This window comes from Candidozyma duobushaemuli (genome assembly GCF_002926085.2).
Source record: "Candidozyma duobushaemuli strain B09383 chromosome Unknown B_B09383, whole genome shotgun sequence".
Taxonomy (NCBI): Eukaryota; Fungi; Ascomycota; class Pichiomycetes; order Serinales; family Metschnikowiaceae; genus Candidozyma; species Candidozyma duobushaemuli.
The window spans coordinates 2,869,966-2,895,349 of NW_020289895.1; the positions used below are offsets into that span (position 1 = coordinate 2,869,966).

Genomic DNA, 25,384 nt, shown 5'->3' on the forward strand with positions numbered 1-25,384 from the left:
TTGGAAAAAGCGTGTTATCGGAGACGGCTATATCGTGTGCGATGTATAAAGTATGTTGTACCTGCTTGTGTGCGACCACTATTGTTCTTAGTTAAACATCGAACGATTCCAAAACCTTTTTTTTTTTTTTTTTTTTTTCATGTAATTAACTTCAAGAAAGAAAAGTCTGCGACATTATTAGACGGAGTTGAAAGTTTCTATTTCTTGTTTGTTATGGAAATTGTAAGCCTGATGATCCATATAGACGAGGCCGTTATACGTTTCCAGACGATCACAGTAGAGAGCAATTATTTGAGGCGGTTTTATATGTATGAGTCTATGCCTTAATAAAGTTTGACAGAAGCACAAATTAAAGCCTGGTTATGAACGAAGGCTAAAATTAGCGATGTGCAACCAATTTAATGTAGAGCCGTTGAACACATTCTAGAAACAACTTATTTCACCGTGTTGGTTAGGATTAGATGCGCAATAGAAAGTGTTTAAATGTTTCACTTGTTTGAAGCATGCAATTTGTTACAACTTGTATCAATCATTATTAATAAATCAATTAAACTTTCTAAAACCAAATCATTCATCATGAACCAGGCCGAAGCCAGGCCAAACGTAATAAAACCTCTATATACAGCATTAACGTCGTAGTCGTAATAATTAGTAGCCGACAATGTCCTTGAACAATTGTTCGCATGGAACAGTGGCTTTCAACTTAGCACATAATAAAAAGACACCACTCATCTTTCTGTGCAAGGAGTATGTTTCCTCAGGAGGAGGGGTCAATCTCTCGTTCAACATTAATCCAATGTTGTCTCTAACTCTATCCGTGATGGTTTGGTTGGAGAAATCAAAAGGTTTTCTGTTTGGCTGAGGCAGAATGCTTCGCCCAACACCATGACTGAGTCCACGTGGGCTCTCACCATACCAGGAGATTCCAAACCGGTCAAGAAGCCAGACTTGAGGGAAAACTTCTCCACAGCCTCACGGTCCTTACGGACAGAGGCACGCAAGATTTCAACGTAGTTCTCCACGAAGCTGTCCTCGAACTCACGAGCAGCACCAAAATCTAACAACTCAATCTTGTGGGTCTTGTCGTTGTACAAGAAGTTTGCCCAGTTGGGGTCGGTCTGCATGAAGCGGAAGTTCTTCAATTCGGTAAGACAAAGTCTCATGATATTGGTAGCGATCCAGTCACGGGTCTTCTGGTCCCAGTTTCCCTTTGCAATTTCGGTACCGCCCATCTTCTCCATAGTAAGGACATGCTCGCCGGACATCTTGTGAAGCACTCTTGGAACCTCGAAGACAGGGTCGTTCTCGAGCAATTCACGGAAACGAACCAAATTTTGAGCCTCACGGATGTAGTCACATTCCCACTTGAGCTCAACACGAGCGTTGGCGATGGTCTTGTCCAAGAACAAACCACGGGGCAAGATTGAGGAGGCGGTGAGGAGCATAAGCAAGTTGTTCAAGTCCGAATCGATGGAGTCAACCACACCTGGGTACTGGACCTTGACAACGACAGGAGTCAAGTCTTCAGTTACAGCGTTGTGCACTTGGCCAATCGATGCGGCTGCAAAAGGAACGTCGTCAAAAGAAGAAAACAAGTTCTTGCGCCAGTCTTTGCCCAACTCAGTGGTCATGATACGCTCCAACTGGGCCAAGGGCATGTAATGAGCAGAGTTCTGGACTCTTAAAAGGATTTGCTGGATTTCAGCAGGCAAAATGGAAGCGTCCTGGAAGGACATCATTTGTCCAATCTTCAACGCAGCGCCTCTCATCTTGGAGAACTTGCGTGCCATTCTTTCAATGTTAGCTGGACTCAAGAAGAGCTGCTTCATACTGAGTGTAGAGCCGTTACCCTGAGCAACCTGTCTCAAACCATGAGAAGCAGCAGAGAAGCCCATTCCAGCAGCCAACGAGCCGTAGTGGAACATTCTAGCCAATCTGGTACTGGGCACCTCCAGCTGAGACATATCGAAGGAAGGTTTGACCTTGGCGCCGCCGATGACCTTCTTGACCTTGGGACGCACGGCAGACTTCTCCTCCTGCTCCTCGACGAAAAGCTTCACCGACTTGGTGGAGTAGTTGGCATTGGTATTCTTTCTGTGAGAGCGTGGCTCGTGTAGAGTGGCACAGGTGGAAAAGCTTCTGTGCTGGGTTCTGGCCGCCTGGGCCTTGCCTCGGAGATCTGCCCACATGTGGGAGCTTGAGTCGAGCTTCCTTGCCTGGGCCACGAGGAACAGCTTGGACCAGCACCTGGAGGCATCGGTGGAAGCGATTTTCACGCTGTCACGGGCGATTTTGGACGCTGTGCCCGAGATGGCAACCGCGTCGAAAACGGCTTTTCTCGACATGACAAAAGAATGTGGTGGGAGTTTTTTTTTGTGGGTGGGTTGGTGGTTTGCGGTGAAGAAGAGTATAATATAAGCGTTCGCAATGGCTGCAAGAAACAAGAGCGGTGCTTGCTAAATTTTTTCTGCCACGGTTCGCGTTTTGAGCCTGTGATCTGGGGCCGTGGAGACAAGACAATGAAATGACCGGACAGATATTATTGTATAAACTTTGCTTATACTTTACGGTCTCCATTTATCTACGTCATGGTGATTTCTATTATTTCCCGTTATGTCCATTTGTCGAGGACTCGTTTGTGGAGTCCTTCCGTCCGAGTAATCGGCTCGCAGCCAGCCCTAACTCGGGTGGCCGGGGCCATGCCCCGCCCTACGCAGGTCGGCAAAATTCCTTTTGCAAACGACTTGTTTAAACGGTCTCCAGGGGTACGTTTTCAGACTTTTAAAAAAATAGTAATATTGCGGGGGCTCAGATTGGTCAGAAATTTAAATTTATTTTGAACGGGTCGTCCTTTTTTGTTGAAAAGCTGAATGCTGGCTCTTTCTGTGTGCGTTTCCCCAGACGCACTGCCGATTATATGTCCAGCCGAGAAAAGCTGTTTCTTGCAGCCGCTAATTGAACCATAGCCTACAACATATAGCGGTCATAAGCGGACGGCAGAATTCCACGAGGATCGCCGCCACAAGCTTCGATAAGCTTTTGGGTTTTCTCACAATCTTTTCCTTCGAGCTCTTTCCTTTTTAATTCTTTCCTTCAAAATCTTTACTTGCCACTCATCGCCATTCTTGCTCTTGCTGTCCTGTCGCACCTCGGACCTGGTGGGCCCCGGGGCCGCATGGGCCTCCGCACTGTTTATTCACAATCGTCAATGCAGGCAGCCAAGGGCCATGACCGTCTGATCTCTGCAAGTTTGTATATCAAGTGAAATATGGTTTTGGAGATTGTGGAGGTGGAACTCGGGAGGGACTATGTCCGACGAGGGAGGATGTAGAAGATGGCTTTTGCAAGCGTACCGCAATGAGTACCACGAGGTCGGGGTCTGCCTCTATAGCTATTTTGGTGAAGGGTAGTTTTAGGGCATCAGAATTGGAGAAGTTTGGAAAGAGTATTCGATAATCTTGGTTTCGGTAAGTCCGATATCAGCAGCTAGTTTCGATGTCAGTGAGTGTGTGTTCCATAGTGTAGATTCATTTGGCTGCGAAAAATCAGTGCTGCACCATCATAAGCGAACACCGTTAACTCCCACAAAAGGGTCCCCAAAGCGACTATGGAAAGAAAGTGAAAAGCTTACTCCAATATGATCGAGTTACTCGTGAGAACGCTTCACTTTAAACATTCATCTCTGCGAATTGGGTACATTCATCGGCTAACGGAGGTGCCCCAATAACCACAGACAGACCACAACTTCCGATTTCGAGCAAAAACAAAAGCGACAAATCTCAAAGTTCCTGATCCTAGAAACCTTATCAAAATACCCCATCTCATCAACTACCCCCAAAGGAGGTACAATTCGTTCTCCCCCATGCCGCTGCTTATCGCTGGTGTAGAGGTGCGCTGTGATGAGATGCTTCACACCAAAACCTCATCTCATCACCACCACTATGGGCGACAAGAAGAAGTACAAGAAACAGAAGCTCATGGATTCCGAGGCCGAACGTGTGGCCGAGGTGGCCGAAGAAAGCTTGAGGGAGCACCCTCACCCGGAGCAGCCCCAGAAAATGGAATTTCACGATGGAGGCGAGTTCAAAGGTGTAGAGAGACACAACACCACCGCCCATCTGGCTGAGAAGCTTGAGGATGGACCCCAAAACCCATTCACGGGCGAGACTTTCACACAAAAGTACTTCGATATTCTCAAAGTCAGAAGAGACTTGCCCGTGCATGCCCAGAGAGATGAGTTCTTGAAGACTTTTCAGAGCACCCAGATCATGGTCTTTGTGGGTGAGACCGGTTCGGGTAAAACCACGCAGATCCCCCAATTTGTTCTTTACGATGATATGCCCCACCTCCATGGCAAAATGGTCGCTTGTACGCAACCCAGAAGAGTGGCAGCCATGTCTGTGGCTAAGAGAGTTGCAGACGAGATGGATGTGCAGCTTGGAGATGAAGTGGGTTACCTGATCAGATTCGAGAACAAAACATCCCCAAAGACCATGCTTAAGTATATGACTGATGGTATGCTTTTACGTGAAGCCATGGAAGACCACGACTTGCTGAGATACTCGTGCATTATGCTAGATGAGGCTCACGAGCGTACGTTGGCCACCGATATCTTGATGGGACTCTTGAAACAGGTCACCACCCGTAGACCTGATCTTAAGCTTATCATCATGTCTGCTACTTTGGATGCGGAGAAGTTCCAGCAATACTTCCACAACGCCCCTCTTCTTGCCGTTCCTGGTCGTACCCATCCTGTGGAGATCTACTACACACCAGAATACCAAAAGGACTACTTGGATGCTGCCATCAGAACAGTTTTGCAGATCCATGCCACGGAAGATGAAGGTGATGTTCTTCTATTCTTGACCGGTGAGGAAGAGATTGAGGACGCATGCAGAAAGATTCAACTTGAGGGTGACGAGCTTATCAGAGAACAGGGCTGTGGCCCCATCAAGGTGTACCCATTGTACGGTTCATTGCCCCCACACCAGCAGCAAAAGATTTTCGAGCCTGCTCCAGAAAACCACAAGCCTGGTGGAAGACCTGGCAGAAAGATTATTGTTTCCACAAACATTGCTGAAACCTCGCTTACCATCGACGGTATCGTTTACGTTGTTGACCCCGGTTTCTCCAAGCAAAAGGTGTACAACCCTCGTATCAGAGTGGAGTCTTTGCTTGTGTCCCCAATTTCCAAGGCTTCGGCCCAACAGAGAGCTGGTCGTGCTGGTCGTACGCGGCCCGGTAAGTGCTTCAGATTGTACACTGAAGAAGCTTTCAAGAAGGAGTTGATTGAACAATCTTACCCAGAAATCTTGCGTTCCAACTTGGCCTCGACGGTGCTTGAACTCAAGAAATTGGGTGTTGATGATTTAGTTCACTTTGACTTCATGGATCCACCTGCCCCTGAGACAATGATGCGTGCTCTTGAGGAGCTCAACTATCTTCAGTGTCTCTCTGACGAGGGTGACTTGACAGCGTTGGGCCGTCTCGCATCCAACTTCCCACTTGACCCTATGTTGGCTGTCATGTTGATCGGATCGCCTGCTTTCAAGTGTTCCGAGGAGATTCTCTCCATTGTGGCACTCTTGTCTGTTCCAAACGTCTTTGTTCGTCCCGCCTCTGCCAGAAAAAGAGCCGACGAGATCAAGATGTCCTTCGCCCATGCCGACGGTGACCACTTGACTTTGCTCAATGTCTACGAGGCCTTCAACTCCGATGAGGCCTACGAGATTGGCTTACATCAATGGTGCAGAGACAACTTCTTGTCCTACCGTTCCCTTACATCCGCCAACAATGTTCGCTCCCAATTGCGTCGTCTTATGGAGCGTTACGACCTCGAACTCAACCTGACGCCGTTTGAGGACCGTAGTTACTGGGACAATATCAGAAAGGCGCTTGTGGCTGGTTTCTTCATGCAAGTTGCGAAGAAGAAGAGCGGTAACAAGGGCTTTATTACGGTCAAGGACAATCAGGATGTTTTGATTCATCCCAGTACTGTGCTTGCAAAGGAGAACGAGTGGGTCATTTACAACGAGTTTGTGCTTACGTCAAAGAACTACATTCGTACCGTGACGAACGTGCGTCCGGAATGGTTGGTGGAGTTGGCACCCAAGTACTACAACTTGGAGCACTTTTCTCGCGGTGACGTTAAGCTTTCGCTAGAGAGAATTATCGGCAAGAGATAATTTGTAATTATAGATCAAAAAGAAATGCATCAGGGACAGGCGCTAGCTGTAGGGTTTTAGCATCAGAAGATCAACTTTCAAAATTTGCAGCCATAAAATTCTCAAGACCTTCTATAGAGCTTTCGTAACCTTTAGTGGAAATGTGGAATGGCTCACGGAATCAGTCACTTCGCCCAATCCGAACATACCCCGACAATCACTTTTAAGCCACAGAGTTCTCAACCAATAAACCGTTAATTCGCGCTGCACAGGCTTCACTGAGACCAACCTGTGACGAGAGTAGTACACCTCCAAATCGATGCTACAAAATCGTAAACAAGTTATCTTCAACAAGTTATCTTCAACGACCTCATAGCCTTTTATCCTTTGGTTTAAAAGTGAGGCTTACGCGGTAAAGCCGACATAATGCGGGACACTTTTGTGCTCTTCTCGTCTGAGGGCATTAGACGAGGTCCGAATACCCACCAGGATAAAAAGTGTTCTTGAAGGTGCAATCATGTAAAAATTTTCGGGGACCAGAAAATCCGGTCTTTCATCAGTCAGGAAGTAAAATCGAAATTCTCTTTTTCGTCTAATCCGGACAGCTGGCTCTCCTATTCATTGTCTGCAATTGTCTCGTAGTGCACATTCCGTATCGTCAGATTCTCAGATATTACAGCCGTGTTTCCTCCAACCACTCTTCCTTGGGCACTTCAAAATGGGTATTCTAGTGGTAAGTAACTTCACTACGCTCCATGCTTGAAAACCACTAACAACAGTCACGTCTATTCAAGAACAGAGAGATGAGAATCCTCATGTTGGGTCTTGACAACGCGGGAAAGACCACCATTCTCTACAAGTTGAAGTTGGGCAAGACGTCCAAGACCGCCCCAACCGTCGGATTTAACGTCGAGACGGTCAAGCACAAGAACGTGTCCTTTGCTGTCTGGGACTGTGGTGGACAGGAACGTATCAGACCGTTGTGGAGACACTACTTCACGGGAACAAACGCGTTGATATACGTCGTAGACTCCTCCGATAAGGCCCGTTTGGAGGAGTCGAAAAAGGAATTGATGCGTGTGATCAACGACAAAGAGTTGGCAAACTGCCTCTTGATCGTTTTAGCCAACAAGCAGGATGTGCCTGACGCAGTGAAGCCTAAGGACATCATCGAGCAGTTTGACATGAACAGCTTGAGCGGCGAACACGTGTGGTCTGTGATCCCCACTATTGCCATCGATGGCACCGGTTTGGCGGAAACATTGAGCTGGATCTCCAGCCACTCCAAGTAAATCTACCAGGTATACTGTCGCTCCTTTAGTTCATTAATAATCTTGTAATATACCATTGCTTCTACTTGGCCTCCCAGACGGCAACCTCTCCATCTTCCTCTCCGAAGTATGCCTTAGCAGTCATTTTCGTGAACAAGCCGGTGTCCACCACGCCCACCAAAGCCTTGATTTTAGCGTGCAACTCCACAGGGTCCTCAATCAGGCCAAAGTCAGCATCAATGATGAAATTGTTGTTGTCTGTAATCACTGGACCGGCCTTGGCAGTGCCACCCTGTCTGAGAATCACGGTGTCGGCACCCAATTCCTTCAAATCAAGAGTCACCTTGGCGTACGAGTTGGGCACAATTTCGATCGGCACGCCTCTTCTCCACAGCACACCGAGGTAGTCTGGGGACTTCTTTCTGAAATCAGCAACAACCACAAAAGTCTTTGCCGCCTGGGCCACGAGCTTCTCTTGGAACAAGCAGGCTCCTCCACCTTTGATCAAATTGAGCTTAGGATCCACCTCATCCGCACCATCGAAGGCAATATCCACCTTAGGGTACTGCTCGATCGTACCAAGATGAAGACCGTTGTCGATGATCAATTGCCTCGACTGGAACCCTGTGGGGATACACACAAACAGGTCCTTGTTGCTCAACTGGCCCAATCTCTCAGCAGCAAACACGACAGTGGAGCCGGAGCCAATTCCAATGACCTTTGCGTGGTCTGGGAGATTTTCATCAACAGCTCTGTAGGCAGCGGCCTTTTTGGCAGACTCAATGAGATTGGACATGTTTCGTTGGAGAGGTAGTAAAGAGCGAAGAGGCCGGAGCATTAGTCAAGAATGAGAGTCCGGGGTCTTACCAATTATGCAGGATACACCAACGGTTGAAGCAACCTTGTACAGATTGGTAGTAAGGACACTTTTTATTAGCGATTTGGGAATCGAGTAAATGGGATGGCCTGGGTTCAAGACCAAGCTAAATTTGCGGACTTTTTCAATATCTGAGCGTGCTAGATCTGTGTACTTTACCCATGGTGGCTCGCTCTAATTTCGGCTGCGAAAAGGGTCCCCACCGGATTTCTTGTCCACCTTTCTTGTCTATAGGCATTGTCTTTTTGGGGCTCCATATATGGAAAAGATTGTTCATGAACTTTCAGTCTTGTGACGTCATAATTGCGTCTCTCGGTGCATAGTGTCATCGAACAAGATCTAGCCGAGTTATCGGGGAACATGTCCTCATAAGGTTACAATGAGGACGTTCATGTAAATCGATCGACATAAAGTGTAGACATGATTGAGGTCATTATCAATTGAGAAAAGCTTCAGTACTCATAGGATCGTAGAAATTGAAGGGTGGTGGTCTTGCCCAGAGCTGTCAACCAGACAGAATTAGCTGGAGTCCATGAATGGGTATGTATCATTACCCGTTTTTACAAAACTTTCTTAATGAAGGATTGTATTTAAATGAGTACCACGGACAATTCTTAAATGAGTGCTACGGTTAATATGTCTCTGAAGCAAACTTGCAGTTCCACGCTTGACTCCGACTGTTTCGCAGCCACAGTAACCTTATAAGCTGCTCCACATAACCATGAGACTCGGAATAAGTACGTAATATTAATAAAATCGAAACGCTTTGATTCAATGTTTGCCTCCAGGTTTATGATTTCAATTATCTTATAACGTAACAGCTGGATCATGCCGTATTCATAACGAATGCGTTAGACCATTCGTTCGACTTTTCGTCAGGTGTGCTCATTTTACATTGAGGTTGATGCTTGAGCTATTGATCTTTTCATTGCTCTCTATGGAGCGATCTGAAGATATTACCGCCGATGTAGACCGTACCATTCACAATCTCGATCCGCAGCTACATGCTAGACATCAACCGAATAACCTGCCCTTACTTCCACGAATTTCAGAAATCTGACAAATAACAGCAAAATATTCATCCTATAATATATACGCCAATGTAACATCTGCACGAAATTTGGGCTGTTCAGAATCTTTCAAGACACTACGCTAATGAACACTGACAGTCACAGCTAGCACGTGACTCGGCCAAACATCCTGATCCAATATCGCAGTGCGCTCTTAACTACTGCAACAGATATGCGCACCCGTGCACCAATACTTTAGGGAGCACGAACGCACAGTAAAGTGGCAGAGGAACCGCAGTGAGAACAGAACCCGCGCTGTGTACACTCCCGTCCTAACAATTTTTTCAGCTACTTCGCAGTTGTAAAAATTTTCCCCCATCTTTCTTCAATTACACACATCAAATCCATTCAAGATGTCTGCTGCCAACAAGATCTTGTCCGAGAACCCCACCGAATTGGAGTTGCAGGTTGCCCAGGCCTTCATTGACTTGGAGGCCCAGACCGACTTGAAGGCCGACTTGAGACCATTGCAGTTCAAGTCCGTCAAGGAGTTCGAGGTCTCCGGCGGTAAGAAGGCTTTGGCCATCTTCGTCCCAGTCCCATCTTTGACCGGCTACAGAAAGGTCCAGATCAGATTGACCAGAGAGCTCGAGAAGAAGTTCCCAGACAGACACGTTGTGTTCTTGGCTGAGAGAAGAATCTTGCCAAAGCCAGCCAGAAAGGCCAAGAAGCTCCAGAAGAGACCAAGATCCAGAACTTTGACCGCTGTCCACGACAAGGTCTTGGAGGACTTGGTTTTCCCTACTGAGATCACTGGTAAGAGAGTTAGATACTTGGTTGGTGGCTCCAAGATCCAGAAGGTCTTGTTGGACTCCAAGGACTCCTCCGCTGTTGACTACAAGCTCGACTCTTTCTCCCAGTTGTTCAACAAGTTGACCGGTAAGCAGGTTGTCTTTGAGATCCCAGGTGACGTTTACTAAGCGTGCTTCTGCCTTCTCATTTTGTTTCTTCCTACTTCCTCCTCATCCCCCTGGCACACTGTTGGTAAATGTTGAGTGTGTGCCCGTCATGCTGGTCCCCAGCAAATATCAATGACAAATACTGTAATCTAATGTGGTATTTATCGCAATAAATATAACCATCCGATGCACGTTTCGTAGCATTATGTCTATATGCGTTTTACATAGGCAGTGGGGAACAAACCCTTCTGACCATCTAGCTCTCCTTCGGTCCATCCACTGCCATCAGTGTCCGCCTGTACGAGCACGATCTTATCACCCGCCCGAATGCTCAACTCGTTATCTTCATCTGCAACATAGTCATACAATGCTTCCACATATTCCACCCTCTTGGCACCACGCTTTGGAGCCACAGCGGGTCCCTTCTTCTTCGGCGTCAGTGGCTCATTGCTACCTGCGCTGCCTGCTGTGATTGTCAAATATGAAGTAGGAGCTAAGCCTTGTAGACCAGACGAATTTCTGAGAGTTGTCCAACCAGATCCATCATCTGCTTCCACAACATCGTAACTTTCCCCGGGTCTGACTGTAATTTCGTCCTCTCCGTCAGCATCGTATGGATAGTTTGCCGTCGCTACGGAGTCGCTGGCTGCACTGCCCTCTGCATTGCTTGTAGCGGTTTTGTTTCTCCTCAAACTAAAAAGTCCACCGGAATGTGTAGTAACATTACTCGTGACGGTGTAAAGTGAGTGTCCGTCACTTCCTTGATCAGTGCTTTGACGTTTTTTGTGCTTGAATAAACCAAAGCGTGATTTCTTCGGTTTGGCCTCTTCATAATATGACATATCCTGATCACCGGCAAAGTTTTGGATAATTTCGATCTCGACTTCGAGCTTCACTCTCTCGGAATCTTCTTGCATGAACTTATGAAGTAGCGTCAAGACGTCGTCAAGTCTCAGATCGAACCTAAGTGAATCCTTGTCTTCAGAACTTGACCTGTCCTGTGCCATCTCTTCTAATTTTTGTTTGGCTGAAAAAGTATTCTCTTTTCCAATGTTATACTTGCTGATGGTCTGGTTGAGACGTCTCTTCAAGTCGGTCAACTCTGGTTCTTTCGTCACCAACGATTCATCGTCATGCCAGAAGCTGCATGGCTCGAAGACAAAATCATTTGGCTCCTTCCAAGACCTGCTGTTGTGTTTAATGTACATTGCAACATCCAACTTAGGGTTGTTCTGGTCAATGACTGCATCCACGTCATGAAGCAAGTCCTTGACCTTATCGTTCGAGTTACGCTCAATAATCGAAGCGTTCTTGAGAATCTTGTTCAAGATACTTGTACGGGTCTCATTAAGGTCCTGATAATAATCAAGAATCTCGGGTAGATCCTGGAAGTAGTACTTATCTTTGAGTCTGTTGGCCTGACTGATGCAGATCAAGTAGGCGTTTTTGCCGATGTTCATCTCAACTTCTCTCTCCTTGAGCCTTTCCTGGTATTTCTCGCTTGAGGACTTCTCCGTCTTGACTCTAGCACTCTCAGTGTGCTGACACAAGGAATCGTAATGCTTTTTGGACTTTGAGACATCATCCTCAACTTTGGTCTTTTCGGTTTGCAAGAAGTCGTGGATAATCTCAATGTGCTTGGATATATTCAGACATTTGCTTTGCAATTGAACGATATTTGAGGCAATGTTCAGGGTGAATTCATCGGCCAACTTGTCTCTCGTGTTGGCAATGTTCTCGGTTTGCGTAAGCACCTCATTCCACAAGACCACTGAAGCGCTTTCCAACGAACCCGGAGTTATTTGAGGCTCGTCACCCACAGATAATGACGATGAGTGTTTTGCCTTTTTAGCAAAGTGTCTTTTGCTGAGGTCCTTTAGCTTCGCTGCGTATTCTTGTTCAATGGTAGCTCTTTCTTTGTAAAAGCTTTCGAGGTCCAGCAACCACGATATACCATTGTTGATCCATTTATGAGTGGGCTTGAACTGGTCTTTAAGGTCGTTTCCTATGGAAAGATCTTGCAACGACATCGAGTTGTTCAATAGATAGTAGATTTGGTGTCCTGTTTTTTGGCTTATTCCGGGGTGCGGTAGTGTATGAATCCGAGCCAAGACGATAGAAGATTCTGCAAAATCAGATTAGGGGAACCTTGTGAGGAAAGAGGTGGCGCATGGTATGAATGTTAAAGGTAAGTTGATTTGGATGAATTGATATGAATTGAGGGAACAGTCAACCTAGCTCTTGTAAAAGATCTTATCAGTGGCCTCATAGGGCTTGTAAAGGAAGGTATGATCATCTCGCTTCCACTTGAAAGATGCTTCGTTTCTCTTGTTATTCTCTTTTAGCCCATTAGCTTACTATCATGACTTTGTGCGTGCAAACTAACATCTTCGGTGCGTGTAGCTGTAATCTCAGCCTCTGTATTTTTCGCAGCCAAAGCTCCGAGTCCGGAAGAGGCTGTAGATGATACCTCATCAGACGGCCAAAAATTGACACTTCGAGCCGTAATCAAGATTAAAAAAAATTGCAACTCGATTGAGCGACTGGCTTTCTATAAAAGCTGCTTCTCTGTGAGCATTCTGGTCTGACACTCATCTAGGTTACTTGTGTACTTTTCAACCGGTTCTCCATCCTCCATCCCATTCACCTTCTAATTTGATCTTTTTGCTTATCACTTCAAATCACAGTCTTTAGGGATCTGCCTTTGGTAAAATGATCGGTAACCGAGAAATCTCAAGGTGCTTAGACATTGTGTGGTCCAGGGCATGCAACTGGAGAGACCCTACATATTCTCGCTGCAGCATAGTCCAATCCTACACCACGACAAACGCTTTTCTCGTCGAAATTTTGATCATAACGACTCAGAAAGCCAAGAAAATGTCTCCAATCAAACCACACTAGAAAAATCCAGATGCAAATCTTTTTGTCACGCTGTTCCCATTTCACATCGTCCTGTCTCGTACGCACTGCAGCTGTAAACCGACATCTAACGGCTACTCTCACTCTCGCAACCTCTGCTCCACTTACCTCGAGTGATCACTATATGAGGAAAGCCCTGGAGGCGAAACATCCAAATTGAAACCCCGAAACATAAAAAATATCAGGCCGGGCCTTCGCTCTCGCCTCCGATCACCCGCTGCATTTATCAACCGCTTCTTTCGTCCTCGCTCCAGCCGTTCCTCGTTACGCTTCATCAAGAACTTCTACTCAGACTACCGTGCTTTAAAGACCCGTGGCCCTTGGAGCCTCCGTTTTCCCAAAATGTCCGAACAAAATCGACCAAGCTCAAATGGGTCTAATTATTCCCCAACATCATCGCCTGCTCCCACCAGCAAAAGGCAACGACTCCTTGGCCTCGCTAGAGCGACTAGAGACACTTACATTCCAAAAATCACTACTTCTGTATCCCTGTTTGCCTCAGGAATCGGATCAAGATCCATTGAGTACGATGAGTACGGAATGGTGGCTGCATTACCCAAGAGCACCCAGTTCACGCTATATCCCTCGTATACCAGAAGGGTTGGTGATCATTACATCATCACCGTACGTGGCTGGATGTGGTGCCCAGGAACAATGTCTAGAAAAAACCGCTTGGTCTTGTCTTTGGCCAAACAAGTCACTCGTTCCAATGACGATTCCGCTCAGGTAGCCGTGGACCGGCTCGAGCACGATCCCTCCTTGTCTCAGGACGTCGCCTCGCCATCGGAACAAGATGATTCTGATAACGCTTCAATATCCACGACGGGTTCAGGTGCTTCAGGTGCTAGTTCTGCCTCGCCTCAACTGCGTGACTTTGATGCTCGTCTCAAAAGCCGTCTTTCGTCTTTCTTAGCACGCTCGATCCCCAACGCAGGCCTCGCCATAGTGGTTGGAGCTGATACTCTGGAGCATCTGGAACTACGGCAGGTGTCGGTTGTTACAGACCCTAATGGACACTTTAGCGCTGAACTTGAGGTACCCTATCAGCCCTCCGTCGTCCTGGTAACAAGTAAGATTGACGAGACTGTTTGTGCATTTCAAGAGATCCATCTTGTGGACTACAAGGGTTATGGTATTATCAGTGACATTGATGACACGGTGAAGCTTACCGGTGTCATTGGAGACAAAAGAGAGCTCATGAGAAGGTTGCTTCTCGGTGAAGTCGACTCGTGGGAGATCAAGCCGGTGGTCAACTGGTTTAACCAGATAAAGCACCGCTTTAATGCCACTTTTCATTACGTATCCAATTCACCTTGGCAGCTCTTCGCAACAATTCACGAGTACTTTCATCTGGTGAACCTCCCACCTGGCTCATTCCATTTGAAACAGTACACTGGAAATATTATATCTTCTCTCATGGAGCCATCTAGCTCTAGAAAAAAGACGTCACTTTCGAGAATTCTTAATGATTTCCCTGAGAAGCAGTTCATTTGCGTGGGTGACTCGGGAGAACATGACTTCGAGGCCTACGTTGATCTTGCTGAGACATATCCAGGCCAAGTCAAAAGCATATACATTCGTGTCGTCGAAGACTCATTGTCAGATGTCGATGATGGCAATATTTTGAAAGAGATGAGGCGGCTCCTCAATGTGTGGAAATCAAAGCAGTCAACCAAGAGCCCCTACAAGAAGTCTCCTGAAGTCTCAAATGGAGATTTAATAGATCTTTCTGACGACTCTCCAAAGAGTGAGTCCCCCAAACCATTGAAAAAACAACCACCTCTGATCCCCAAAAAGCCCCGTGCTTTGAAAGGCTCGAGTATTCCTAGGGCACCTCCTTTACCTGAGAGAAAGTATGGCGGTCAATCAGATACACAGATTTTGCATGAACATATTTCCGAGCAGCGTGGAGCTACTCCACCTCCTCTTCCAAGGAGAAAAACATCACCTCCTGTTAAAGAGTTTGACGTCGACGAGCAGTTGAGTCTCCTTCGAATCCACGATGTCAGTAGTTACTATGAGCTCGAAGAATACGACAAGAAAGGTGGGATGTGGCTACAACGTCTCTCGAGAGCTCTTGAGACACTAGATGGTGCTGGAGTCGATATTGCATTTTTCGAAGACCAAGACGAAAGGTTCTTCCAAGAGACCTTGACCTTTCTCGGCAAAGGAATACAATAGAGAATATTACTTTTGATCGTCCATTATGTACTCGCCCAGACCGTTTTCAGACAAAACGGTCATTATGTATGTGTCGTGGGGTCTTGTGAAGGCAGCACGATCCCCAATGCGTATCAAGTAATGATAATGTAAATGACAACGTCACTCGCGCTGAGCCAGCGTTTCATTCTTCCTCCTCTATCAAACCGGACTTCAGAACTAGCTAAAGTCGGTGTTTGTACCATCACCGTAATCTTTGAACTTGCCCTCTTCAGGCAAGGCCAGCTTGAAGGAAGACAAATCCATCTCGTTTTCCTCTCCACCTTCTTCCGTGTAGTACTTGTCTGCGAATTTCTTTTGCAAGATCTCCCTTCCGGTCTGAGCTTTCTTGCCTTGCTCCTTGTTCTTTTCGGCCTTCTTCTCCAACTGCTTCTTCTTCCACTCCGTGAATGTTTCTAAGGTGATCGGTGTGAACTTGGATTTGTCCATCTTTCCTCTTTCCAAGTCGATGAACTCCTCCAAAGTGATCTCTGGCTCGGACTCCTTTGCCAATCTTTCTAGCTTCTTCTGCTCCTTGGTCTTCAACACGAATCCTGGAGGTAAGGCATGCTTATACATACACTCGGTACCACCGTTGGGACAGACCCAGAACCAACCGTACTTGTCGTTCTCGACGGCGTCGATGAAATACTTGCAGACCTTGTCGGTACTTGTCTTGGGGTTGCCGTGCTTCGACAAAATGACTTTTCGTAATTTCTCTTCGTCCCAGTTGTCCATGGTATCGGCCTCTTTCTCAGCTCTTGCATCGGTATACAAATCCTTCTTAGCATCCTTACGTCCAACATTAACGTCGTGAGAAAACTTACACTTGTTTCCTTTGCTGCACACACCATTCTTGAAAAACTCACACAAGATGGACTTTGGATCGACGCCAAATGGAACCTTTTGTTGTTGAACTCCGAACAAAGCAGCGGCCTCTTTCTTGGCCTGTTCAGCAGCCTTCTTCTCTTCGGCTTTTCTTTTGGCATCAGCTTCCTTCTTTTTGGCCAATCCACCATCCACTCCACTTTTCATCTGGTTGATATGCTGCTGAACCTTCTTCGACTTATTCTTATTCTTCATGCCGAAACCCTTATCCTCCGCGGCTTTCGCCTTGGCTTTTTGTTTAGACTTGTCGGGTCCTTGTTGCTTCTTAGGGGGCATTTTTCACGGTAGAAACTTCAATTTACGATCTTTTCAAGGTTTTTTTTTTCCTGTAATGCTTTCCGCTATTGCTTTTCGCATGGATTCATAGACACAGGAACTACAATGTTCAGTCACGAGCACGAATAATGGGTGCAAAATTCTGCATACACACTGGCTATAGAGTTCAAAAAAAGGGCCGGATCGCCTATTTTCTGTTCCTTTTACGACCTCCTCCTAGAATATTGTCCAACCTAGTAGTCGATTCTAGCTTGGGTATGTCATTGACAGCATCCAGAGACCCTCCTGTCTTGGAGTGATGGAGTGAAAGGGATGGGCTGCCTTTGAGAGTCTTCGCAGAGCTCAGGCCCGGCTGCTCGAACGAGGGTGTTCCTGGGTTCACCTTGGGTGTCGTGAAGGAATCCTGCTTTTTAGCGACTCTGCTGCTCCTGAAGGGAATATAAGACTTTCGAGTTCCAGGATTTTCCAGTGGTCCGTAAGCACTAGGGCTGCCGAAAGTGTCTGCCAAGCTGCTCTTGAATGAGGTGTTGGATTGAGTTCTTGCCAAACTTCTGTTCAAGATAACAAGAGCCTTCTTGTCGTAGACATGTGGTGCTGAGTCAATTGGTGATGTCAAGTCACTGTTGTTGCTTTCCTTGGTGTCAATGGATGCTGAGTGAGCGTGGTAGGCCGCGTTCTTGCCAGAGAAGTTCCTGCCATTCGTAGCCATGCTTGAAACTATCTGGGCCCTTTGCTCTGTGTCTTTTGTAAAGAACGAATCAAAGTCATCTAGAGCGGCCCACATATTACTAAGTGTGGCACCGGGTACCTCGTTTGCTGTGGATGCAGCATCTGCATGATCGGACTCCGGCTCGTAGTAATCTTCCATCAAGAATTCGATCTCTTCGTTGGCGAAATCTTTCTGCTTCTCGTCAACCGTCATACTCTCATTGCAGGTTTCAAAAACAGCATGGATGTTGTTCCTAGTACTGGCAGCTGTGACCGCAGGCATAGGAATTGCCCACCCACTCTCTTCTGGAAATCCAAACAACGTAGCTGTTTGCTCATATTCCTTTTTCATGGATGAATTACCCAAACTCATTCTCAAAATGTCTTTATCAAGCTGCGAACCAGAAATCACGACGGCTTCATCAAGCACCTCAAGCGCTGGCTCCGCGTACTCTGTGAGAAGAAGTCTCAATAATGGAGAAATAAGATCTGCTCCTACACCAACGAACTCGTCCTTCAGCAAGTCGACGAGCGGGAAGGTGTGCTTTAATATGTTCAATGTCTCGAGCTTCACCCATGGAATCTGGTTCGAAAGCAAGCTGAGCAAAAGGACTAAGGTTTGAGCTTCGTACTCCGGGAAGAAACTGACCTTCAAAGTAGATATTGTTTGCACCAAGAAATCTTTCTTTGACCTGAATCTGGATTTTGCAAGCGAATTCAATATTCTCGCTAGGGCTGGCTTGTTGCATGTCGCGGCCATCTCTCCTATGAGGTTACAAGCATTCTCGATTTCTGGAGTGATATTTTGCTCCCCAAGGGCATGAAGAAATCTCGGCAAGTTGGCAATAACTGCAACAAAAAGACGATGGTCACCAGAGCCAATAATTTCACTATCTTTCAAATGGTTGAGTTTATCCAAAAACTTTATCGTAGGCTCCCATGCAACGGACGATCTCAATCCTACCATGACGATTTGTTGCAACCCTTCAAACTTACCCTCCCATTTCGGTGGGAATGTGGAGATGAGGCATGAGATGGTGTCTGGCGCATCAAGGTCGATCTTTGACACAAACTTAGACATGGTTGATATTGTCTCGATAAATTCATGCTCGTGTATCGTGGAAAGACATGCAACACTCGACCAGAAAAGTTGAGGGAAGTCAATGAGATTTTCAGAATTTAGCTCCGCAGTAATAGCGTTCAAGGTCATCAATATCTGCATTGCAAATCCTTGAATATCGCAAGATTCGTCAGCGATTGTGTTAGATAGTCTATGCAACATATCTTTAAGCATCGTTTGATCGAGAAACGTCAAAAGAGATCTAAAGATCTGGAATGATCGACAAGCAATATGACGCACAGCACAGGTGGTGGCCCATTTTAATGAGACACGGCTCCAGTCAGCCTGCAAGTTGGGAACAGAGGGTGCAAATATCTCAAGTATTTTTCTAACAAGCGTGTCCATGTTTCTAGGTGTGATGCCTCCTTTCTTATCGTTGTTGAGGTCATCGTACACCCAAAGATACTTTAAATGATCTTTCTGTCTCAAGATATCAATAGTTTGAGCTGACTTGGGACTGGTTGGTGCAATCGAATGCACCAAGTGGATCAATAATGAAGCAGCCTGTTCTTGGACAACATAGAAGTAGTGGTCAAGTAAGGAGAAGCAAACATGTAAAAGTAAAGGTAAATGCGGAATGATCATCTCGTTATTGGATCTGAACAAATCCACCAAGAACACCATTGATAATTGTCCAAGTGAGAAAGCCGACTCCTTCGAGTTGTGAGAGAGCAATTCTGTCAAGTTTGCCGTATATGGGAAACCCTCCACAAGATCTGCCGTCTTTGATGCTGCCTGGGATAATGGATGTGGGACCATCGCTTTCGGTTGCAAATTGTCAATCATTTTGCCGATGATGACTGAAGAGTCAGGTTGTGAATAAACCAAATATGCTATGATTTGCCTTGAATACGAAACGAAGCTCGAATTTCTCCTCTCAAGACAATTTCTCATAATGTACTCCACAATGATGTCAAAATTACTTTGCTTCGTACCTAAAGCAACCCACAAGGCCTCGACTTCATTACTGATCTTTTTGCTGAATTTGACAGTGATTTCGAACAAATTGTTGAGGACCATTAAAGAGGGAGCATCAATCTCATTGTTAAAAGGTTGGGATGAAGACTGGGGTCCTGTTTTCTCAACAGCATCATCTTCTTTGCCTTTGTACTTGAGTTCGACGGTTTGGACCCAAGGAAGTAAGCAAGCCAAAATGTCTCTTCTGGTGGAATTATCGACCAAGTTGAAATATTTAGTCAAATAACTGATATAAGTGAAAGAGTCTTTGGAATGAAGAGACGCGAGCTTCACAGAAATCTCGAAAAGCACCTTTTTGTAGACCACCATAGTCGTACAACACACACTCTCAGTGAAATAGTCTGCTGTCGTCGTATTGAGAAAGCGACTTTCAATGGACTTCAAGCATTCAATCGCTGATACACGAGTTTGGTAGCTCTCTGTGCCAACCAAAAAAGTTGAGAGACAGAACAAGTCGTATGGCATCTTGTCAATATCACGATGATTGAGGAAAGAAGTCACTAAATTTGTATAGTACACCTCTTTGACCTTGGAAGAATTCTCCAGATTGTAGCACTGCCGTAAAACCTCTTCATAGATGTCGTCACTGTTGATATTGATATCCATTATGTTTGTGAGAGCCGACTTACCCATCTCTTGCACACGCTCGTTGGAAGAATTGATTATCTCGTGCACCCAGTTCATGACACTCTTGATATCAAACGAAAGAACAGCTGTCTTTCCAGGAACTATGAGTGACTGCTTCAATGCCCCGAACATATTGTTGCCATGCAACTCAAGGCAGATATTTGTAATGCTTTGATATCGATCTCAAGAAGACCCACAGCCGTAGCGGGCTCTTTCGATTGCTGTGCAGCTTGCGTCATTATTTGGGTTCTTTCTTCAAGAACGTCCTTTGAATCGCCAAACCCACACCACTCCTTGAGGTAGTTGAAGCACCCAATACGCGCCTCGAATGGAAGCCAGGTATTAAGGTCCAGCTTCTCTTTCAATCCAACAAACACATTTTCAAGGAGTGCAGCAAAATAACACCGCAAACGTTGATATTCAGGCAGTGTTTGAACTGCGGTAAGTGACAAGAATGCCTTCACATTTTTGATAATCGAAACAAGGTTCTCGACGGTATTCTCATCATAATAAAGAAGACTGTTCGATTTGAATCTGCTGGTTATGATGCTGAGAATATGAACGGTTTCAATTCGAACCCGATCCTCCGCGACATCTCTCCTTAGAACGTTAGAATTCCAATCATTCATTGATTCTGGTAGGTTTTCAGCGAGTGTCTTGAAAATGTTAATGTTGATTGAGCTCAAGCCTGTGATAACAGCTTCTCTGATCATTGGTTGTAGGGATCGGAGTAGTGGTAGCACCATACGGAAGACGGATTTTGCGCTAGTTATCTTTTGGTGCTGAATGTACATTGTCATCAGTTTTTTGTGGCCATGGGTTGGCTGAGATGGAAACGAAATTTTTTGGTCATTCGTACTTGTCAAGGAGCAACACGCAAAAATAAGATAGAGCTTCCATTGATTGATGAGAATCTCTGGAGGTGTTGACGTTGAGTTGCGGGTAAAAAGCGAGGATGTGTAGTTTTTGAAATTGTCCGAAAAGTCAAGAACCAACTCATGCATTTGCACTAGTCTCACGCAAACTATCGAACGACACATTGCAACTGGCATAGGACACCTTTCGAAGAAAATGTCAAGCAATCTTGGATAAATTCTAAACCAAATGGTACTATCGATGCCATGGTCTGAGGAAGCAAGTTTAGCCAACAATCCCTTCTTGGCCTTGATTTTGGAGAGCCTTGTGCGTTCGGGTACACTCAAATCGCGCTTTAGTGGTTTCAAAAGAGTCATTAGATCCACATCTTCGAGAACATGAATCAACCTTGTTCCTTCATCTGCCACATATTTCGAAGAATTGCGAGAGTGCCCCTTCACAGAACCGTTGGAGCCAGGCGTGGCTTCTCTTTTTCTGTCCGTGAGATTGTATAGCGATTGGTCAAATTGTTCAACGATTCTCAAAATTGAAAGAGACAAGGCCCTGACATGACTGTCCTGTGAACATAAGAAAAAGAGACCATTACCTTCGACCTCTTCAATAACAGTAACAATATTCTTCCATTCAAGCTCTTCAGAAGGCTTCCATTTGGTTGTGGGAATGTCCAAGTTTGTCAAGTCTGGTGCCTTGTAGTTGATTTGATAGAGATCATTAAGAACGTCATTGTTCATAAGCTCATTCTCTCCGCTTTCTTGAGCTGTAAAATGTTCGGTCTCCGGCGAAAATTGCATAGACCAACATCTCAAAAGCTCAACATAAATTCTCAATAATCTCAAGAATTCCTCAGAGTTGAAATAATCAGAATCGTACAGTGGGCCAGGTTTCTCCGTAAGCCGGAATGCAACTTTACCAAACGTAGCAATCAACTCACCGGCATTTTTCCGTGAAGCTAACTTCAATAATGCGTTGACTGATGCATTGGCAATTTGGGTATTGTAGTGGATACTGTTTCTGATAAGAATTTCAGCGCAAGCTTTGAAGGTTATTCCAATGCCAGAGCCGCCCTTCTCGCTTGCAAGAGGAATGATCGACCATGGACACGCATTGATGGTTGCAGCAAACAAATCTTTGAAAGCATCTCTGGAGCTTTGATAGGAGAAATCCAATCCAAACGGCAAGTTTGAAAACGATGATTTAACACTGTTACCCAAAGATGCTGGTCCTTGTGAACTAGTCCACCCAGTCATTCCACAGCGGTTATCGAGAAGTTTGAACAAAACTGCGATTGTCCGACAAATGTCTTCGTGTGTCTCGAAGTTCTTGATGTTCTTGAAGTCAAACATGAATTTATTCCACCTCCGAAGCTCGCTCATTTGCTCGTCAGCGATTGAAATCTTGTTTTTTCTGTTATGATCGGTAGACGAAAATTGCAAAGCGAATTCCTCTTGGAATACTTTGTCGGTAGGAAAGCTAGGTTTATCGCCCAGCTTTGAATCCTTCAAACAAAGCATGTAGGACTCTATGACCAAAATAAGCTTCTCTGATGAAGCATTTTCCAAACTCAGACCGTTGAAACTGCTATTCAATAACTTCAAAATCACGTTATCCAAGACGTAATTAAAATGATGAAATCCAACAATTCTTATAACCTCTGACAAAGCGTTAATCAACCCACTATCTAAGACGATCCACTGCTTCTTGCTAGACACTTGAGGGCTGAAAAACAAAAACTGAAAGAAGCTATCTAGACGCTCAATAGTGTTATTGAGAGTGTCGGGAAGACGATTCATATAAACCCAAAGAAGTCTAGATGCACAAATCATCAACTTTGTTTTGTCTGCCACGTCGCTCTTTGGCTTAAGTTTAGCAGCATTTGTCTTGATAACCTCAAACCAGTGTTTGGCAAAAAGCTCCTTGGAAGAGACACATAGAGCAGAGGTCATCAATTCGACGGATGTAGCCCAATCATTGGTTGATGCCGTGATCTCCTCTGTCGATGCTGTCGACGGAATCAGAGGTGGTGCACCATTAGTTGCTCTCAAAGAAGAATAATTGCACAACAAAACAGCTTTGTTGAAGATTTTGGTGGTCGTCTCAACCCATAGTGGGTGATTTGCTTCCGCTGTGAGCAGTGTTGCCAATGGAAGTAAAAGGTTGCTCAATACCTTAGCATATGCGATAAGGACACCATGATTCTGAGATGCAGAAAAGAATTTTGTGATTGATTGAAGGAATTCTGCACTTTCCTCAAACTTTTCGAGAGGGTATATGGAAAGTTTGAGATGCTTCATGCCATGAACGAGAAGTTTGATATTAGGCTCGTCTGCTTGTTTGACGGTGGTTGGAACCTTTTCCAAATCTGCAATGAAACGGTCGCTGACACTCAAAAAGCGCTTTTCAGACATGTACCCCAAGAGTTCGGCGAACAAATTCCAGTTTGCCAGACGCACAAATGATTCTCTTGTAGTTACAGGGTCTGTGGTACGCAATTGGGTGTAGACAATTTCTTCAAGCTTTCCACCCAAATCGTCGCCAACCGCTTCATATGAGGCCTGCTTGACCACTTCGATCAACACCCGGCATAAAATGTAGATAGATGCTAGCGACTTTCTTTCTGCTTGAACAGCTGTGTCGCGAGCCTGAGAGATCTGCTCATCGTAATACTTTCGCTGTCTAGAGTACTCCAGTGACTCTGTGTCCGGCACTTCAAGAGATTTTTTTCTATCGTTGGATGTGGTTGAAACCACAGATGCGGAGTTGTTTCTCTTGTGAGTCAACTTGGACAAACTTTTCGTATGCATGAGTGAAAGACTTCGCTTGCCACGAGGCTTCGATGCCTTCGGCAGAACAGACGGTTGAGAAGGTTTACTTGAGTTGCTTATAGATGAAGCAATCCTTGCCAAGTCACCTTGCGCCACAGAGTAAATCTTTTCCACTTCTGAGGCTGCCATTGCAGCTACTTCACTCTTGGATTTTCTCCAGAACATCACAGAGTCAATCACAGGCTTCGATTTACGCTTTGCGATGTAACCAAGCGCAGAAACAATATTATCAAAGTTGGCATCAGAGCCCTGGCCCAAGAGCTCTAGAATGGGTGGTTCTTCCAGAAGAGGGTATTCAAGGCACATATTCAACTTGCGCTCAGCGTGGCGAACGAACTGAGTGAAAACGATATGAAGAGTGTACTCTGCGGGTGTCTTCTGCTCTGTTGCCATAATTCTGCGCATTTGAGAGAACTCTTCTCTTTGGGAAATTGCAAGCTTCAGTGACTTTGCTGAAAGTGGAGGTGGGAGCTGAGGAGATGGCTCAACATAATTATGACCCTGGGGAGGTTGTGGAGTATGTAGCGTTTGCAGCTGCGAATGTGCCAATCCCATTGAGTTGGAGGAAGGTAAACGGTTGAATTGTCCCGAGGTATCAAATTCGTCTAGCGCCTCAAAATCACTCACACTTTCCATGTGAGCTTCGGCATTGATATCATTTTCCGGCGACGACGCAACCATCTTTCGTAGAGGATGCGGTCCCAGTGCAGATGCTGCTCTGCCTCTGGGTGGGCGGATCGGCGTCATTTGGGAAACTGTGCGCTCTAGCGTGGAAGCTTGCACTTCATGATTATGGTTATCGAGGGAAGTATCTGATTCCTCTGCTTCTTCGAATGGTGCTTGTGTGCTGGGATGGATCATAAATGCATCAGTGTTCTCGTAAATGGTATCTTCGGAATGTAACTGTTCGGCTTGTTTTTGGTACTTACTCAGGAAGTACTGATCTGAGGGCAATGGGGACATTTGCGTATTGACAAGCTGTGGGGCAGAAACCACAGGCAGCTCCGGATCATAATCAAAAGCAGGGCCAAGTGGTGTTGGGGTGGCGACCCCAAATTGGAAGCTATGACTAGCTTCTACATGCTCTGGAAACCCACCGTCTATGTTCTCGTCCAATTCCGGAGCTGCCTGAATATGTCCCTGGTTTGGTGTCTCAGGATAATCACCATTTGCTTGAGTGGGTGTCTGAGGGATCTCTTCTCCTGGGATGGATTCTCGAAGGGTGTCATTATCAGGCCTCAAACTTTCAGAGAGAGACAAGCGATCGTACTGTTGCTCTAGCTCCTTGAGCTCTTGCCTTGAGTGACCCAGCTCTTCGAGCGTTGGAATTTCAATCATGGTTTCACCGTGTTGTGGTGTAACGTGAGGTCTTTACCTCGCTATGTAGGTGATGTTTGGTTCTGATCAGAGGTCGCACCGAATCAAGGAAGGTTCACTCGGCCGCACCTGATAAGTTAAAGACAGAAAGACAAAATGGAGGGAAGATGGAGCTTTTGACGAATAAAGAAGAAATAAGAAAATGCTTCTACGCGTAATGATTCGAAAAGGAGTGCGGAGCTGGGATTTGAAGAACAAGCGTTTACTATTGTTTTACGCGAATTGAAGGGACGGCCCCAGGCACAATGGGTTACTAAAGCGAGATGTGATAGCTTTGGATTTGGAAATTGTGAACTTACCAATATATGGTCCT

General features: G+C 45.7%; 9 protein-coding genes across 9 annotated transcripts; 4 read left to right on the plus strand and 5 right to left on the minus strand. All coding sequences in view use genetic code 12, as the record gives it.

The window, feature by feature from the left end:
• Positions 1-648: 648 nt before the first annotated feature.
• Positions 649-2,345, minus strand: ABC1 (protein kinase; the record flags this gene model as incomplete). Its single annotated transcript, XM_025481203.1, has 2 exons — positions 649-858; positions 891-2,345. 2 exons carry the CDS (start codon positions 2,343-2,345, stop codon positions 649-651), a joined length of 1,665 nt encoding a protein of 554 aa, XP_025335503.1.
• Positions 2,346-3,941: 1,596 nt separating this feature from the next.
• Positions 3,942-6,185, plus strand: CXQ87_002708 (DEAH-box ATP-dependent RNA helicase; the record flags this gene model as incomplete). The annotated part of the gene is made up of 1 exon (XM_025481204.1): positions 3,942-6,185. One exon carries the CDS (start codon positions 3,942-3,944, stop codon positions 6,183-6,185), a length of 2,244 nt encoding a protein of 747 aa, XP_025335504.1.
• Positions 6,186-6,979: 794 nt separating this feature from the next.
• Positions 6,980-7,456, plus strand: ARF3 (Arf3p; the record flags this gene model as incomplete). The annotated part of the gene is made up of 1 exon (XM_025481205.1): positions 6,980-7,456. The coding sequence occupies one exon, from the start codon at positions 6,980-6,982 to the stop codon at positions 7,454-7,456; it is 477 nt and encodes a 158-aa protein (XP_025335505.1).
• Positions 7,457-7,517: 61 nt separating this feature from the next.
• Positions 7,518-8,231, minus strand: RKI1 (ribose-5-phosphate isomerase; the record flags this gene model as incomplete). Its single annotated transcript, XM_025481206.1, has 1 exon — positions 7,518-8,231. The coding sequence occupies one exon, from the start codon at positions 8,229-8,231 to the stop codon at positions 7,518-7,520; it is 714 nt and encodes a 237-aa protein (XP_025335506.1).
• A 1,504-nt stretch (positions 8,232-9,735) lies between these two features.
• Positions 9,736-10,302, plus strand: RPS7A (40S ribosomal protein eS7; the record flags this gene model as incomplete). Its single annotated transcript, XM_025481207.1, has 1 exon — positions 9,736-10,302. One exon carries the CDS (start codon positions 9,736-9,738, stop codon positions 10,300-10,302), a length of 567 nt encoding a protein of 188 aa, XP_025335507.1.
• Positions 10,303-10,490: 188 nt separating this feature from the next.
• BZZ1 (Bzz1p) lies at positions 10,491-12,311 on the minus strand (the record flags this gene model as incomplete). The annotated part of the gene is made up of 1 exon (XM_025481208.1): positions 10,491-12,311. The coding sequence occupies one exon, from the start codon at positions 12,309-12,311 to the stop codon at positions 10,491-10,493; it is 1,821 nt and encodes a 606-aa protein (XP_025335508.1).
• Positions 12,312-13,542: 1,231 nt separating this feature from the next.
• CXQ87_002713 (phosphatidate phosphatase) lies at positions 13,543-15,381 on the plus strand (the record flags this gene model as incomplete). Its single annotated transcript, XM_025481209.1, has 1 exon — positions 13,543-15,381. The coding sequence occupies one exon, from the start codon at positions 13,543-13,545 to the stop codon at positions 15,379-15,381; it is 1,839 nt and encodes a 612-aa protein (XP_025335509.1).
• A 198-nt stretch (positions 15,382-15,579) lies between these two features.
• Positions 15,580-16,563, minus strand: CXQ87_002714 (uncharacterized protein; the record flags this gene model as incomplete). Its single annotated transcript, XM_025481210.1, has 1 exon — positions 15,580-16,563. The coding sequence occupies one exon, from the start codon at positions 16,561-16,563 to the stop codon at positions 15,580-15,582; it is 984 nt and encodes a 327-aa protein (XP_025335510.1).
• Positions 16,564-16,750: 187 nt separating this feature from the next.
• CAS4 (Cas4p) lies at positions 16,751-25,032 on the minus strand (the record flags this gene model as incomplete). Its single annotated transcript, XM_025481211.1, has 2 exons — positions 16,751-20,143; positions 20,194-25,032. The coding sequence occupies 2 exons, from the start codon at positions 25,030-25,032 to the stop codon at positions 16,751-16,753; spliced, it is 8,232 nt and encodes a 2,743-aa protein (XP_025335511.1).
• Between the last annotated feature and the right edge of the window lie 352 nt (positions 25,033-25,384).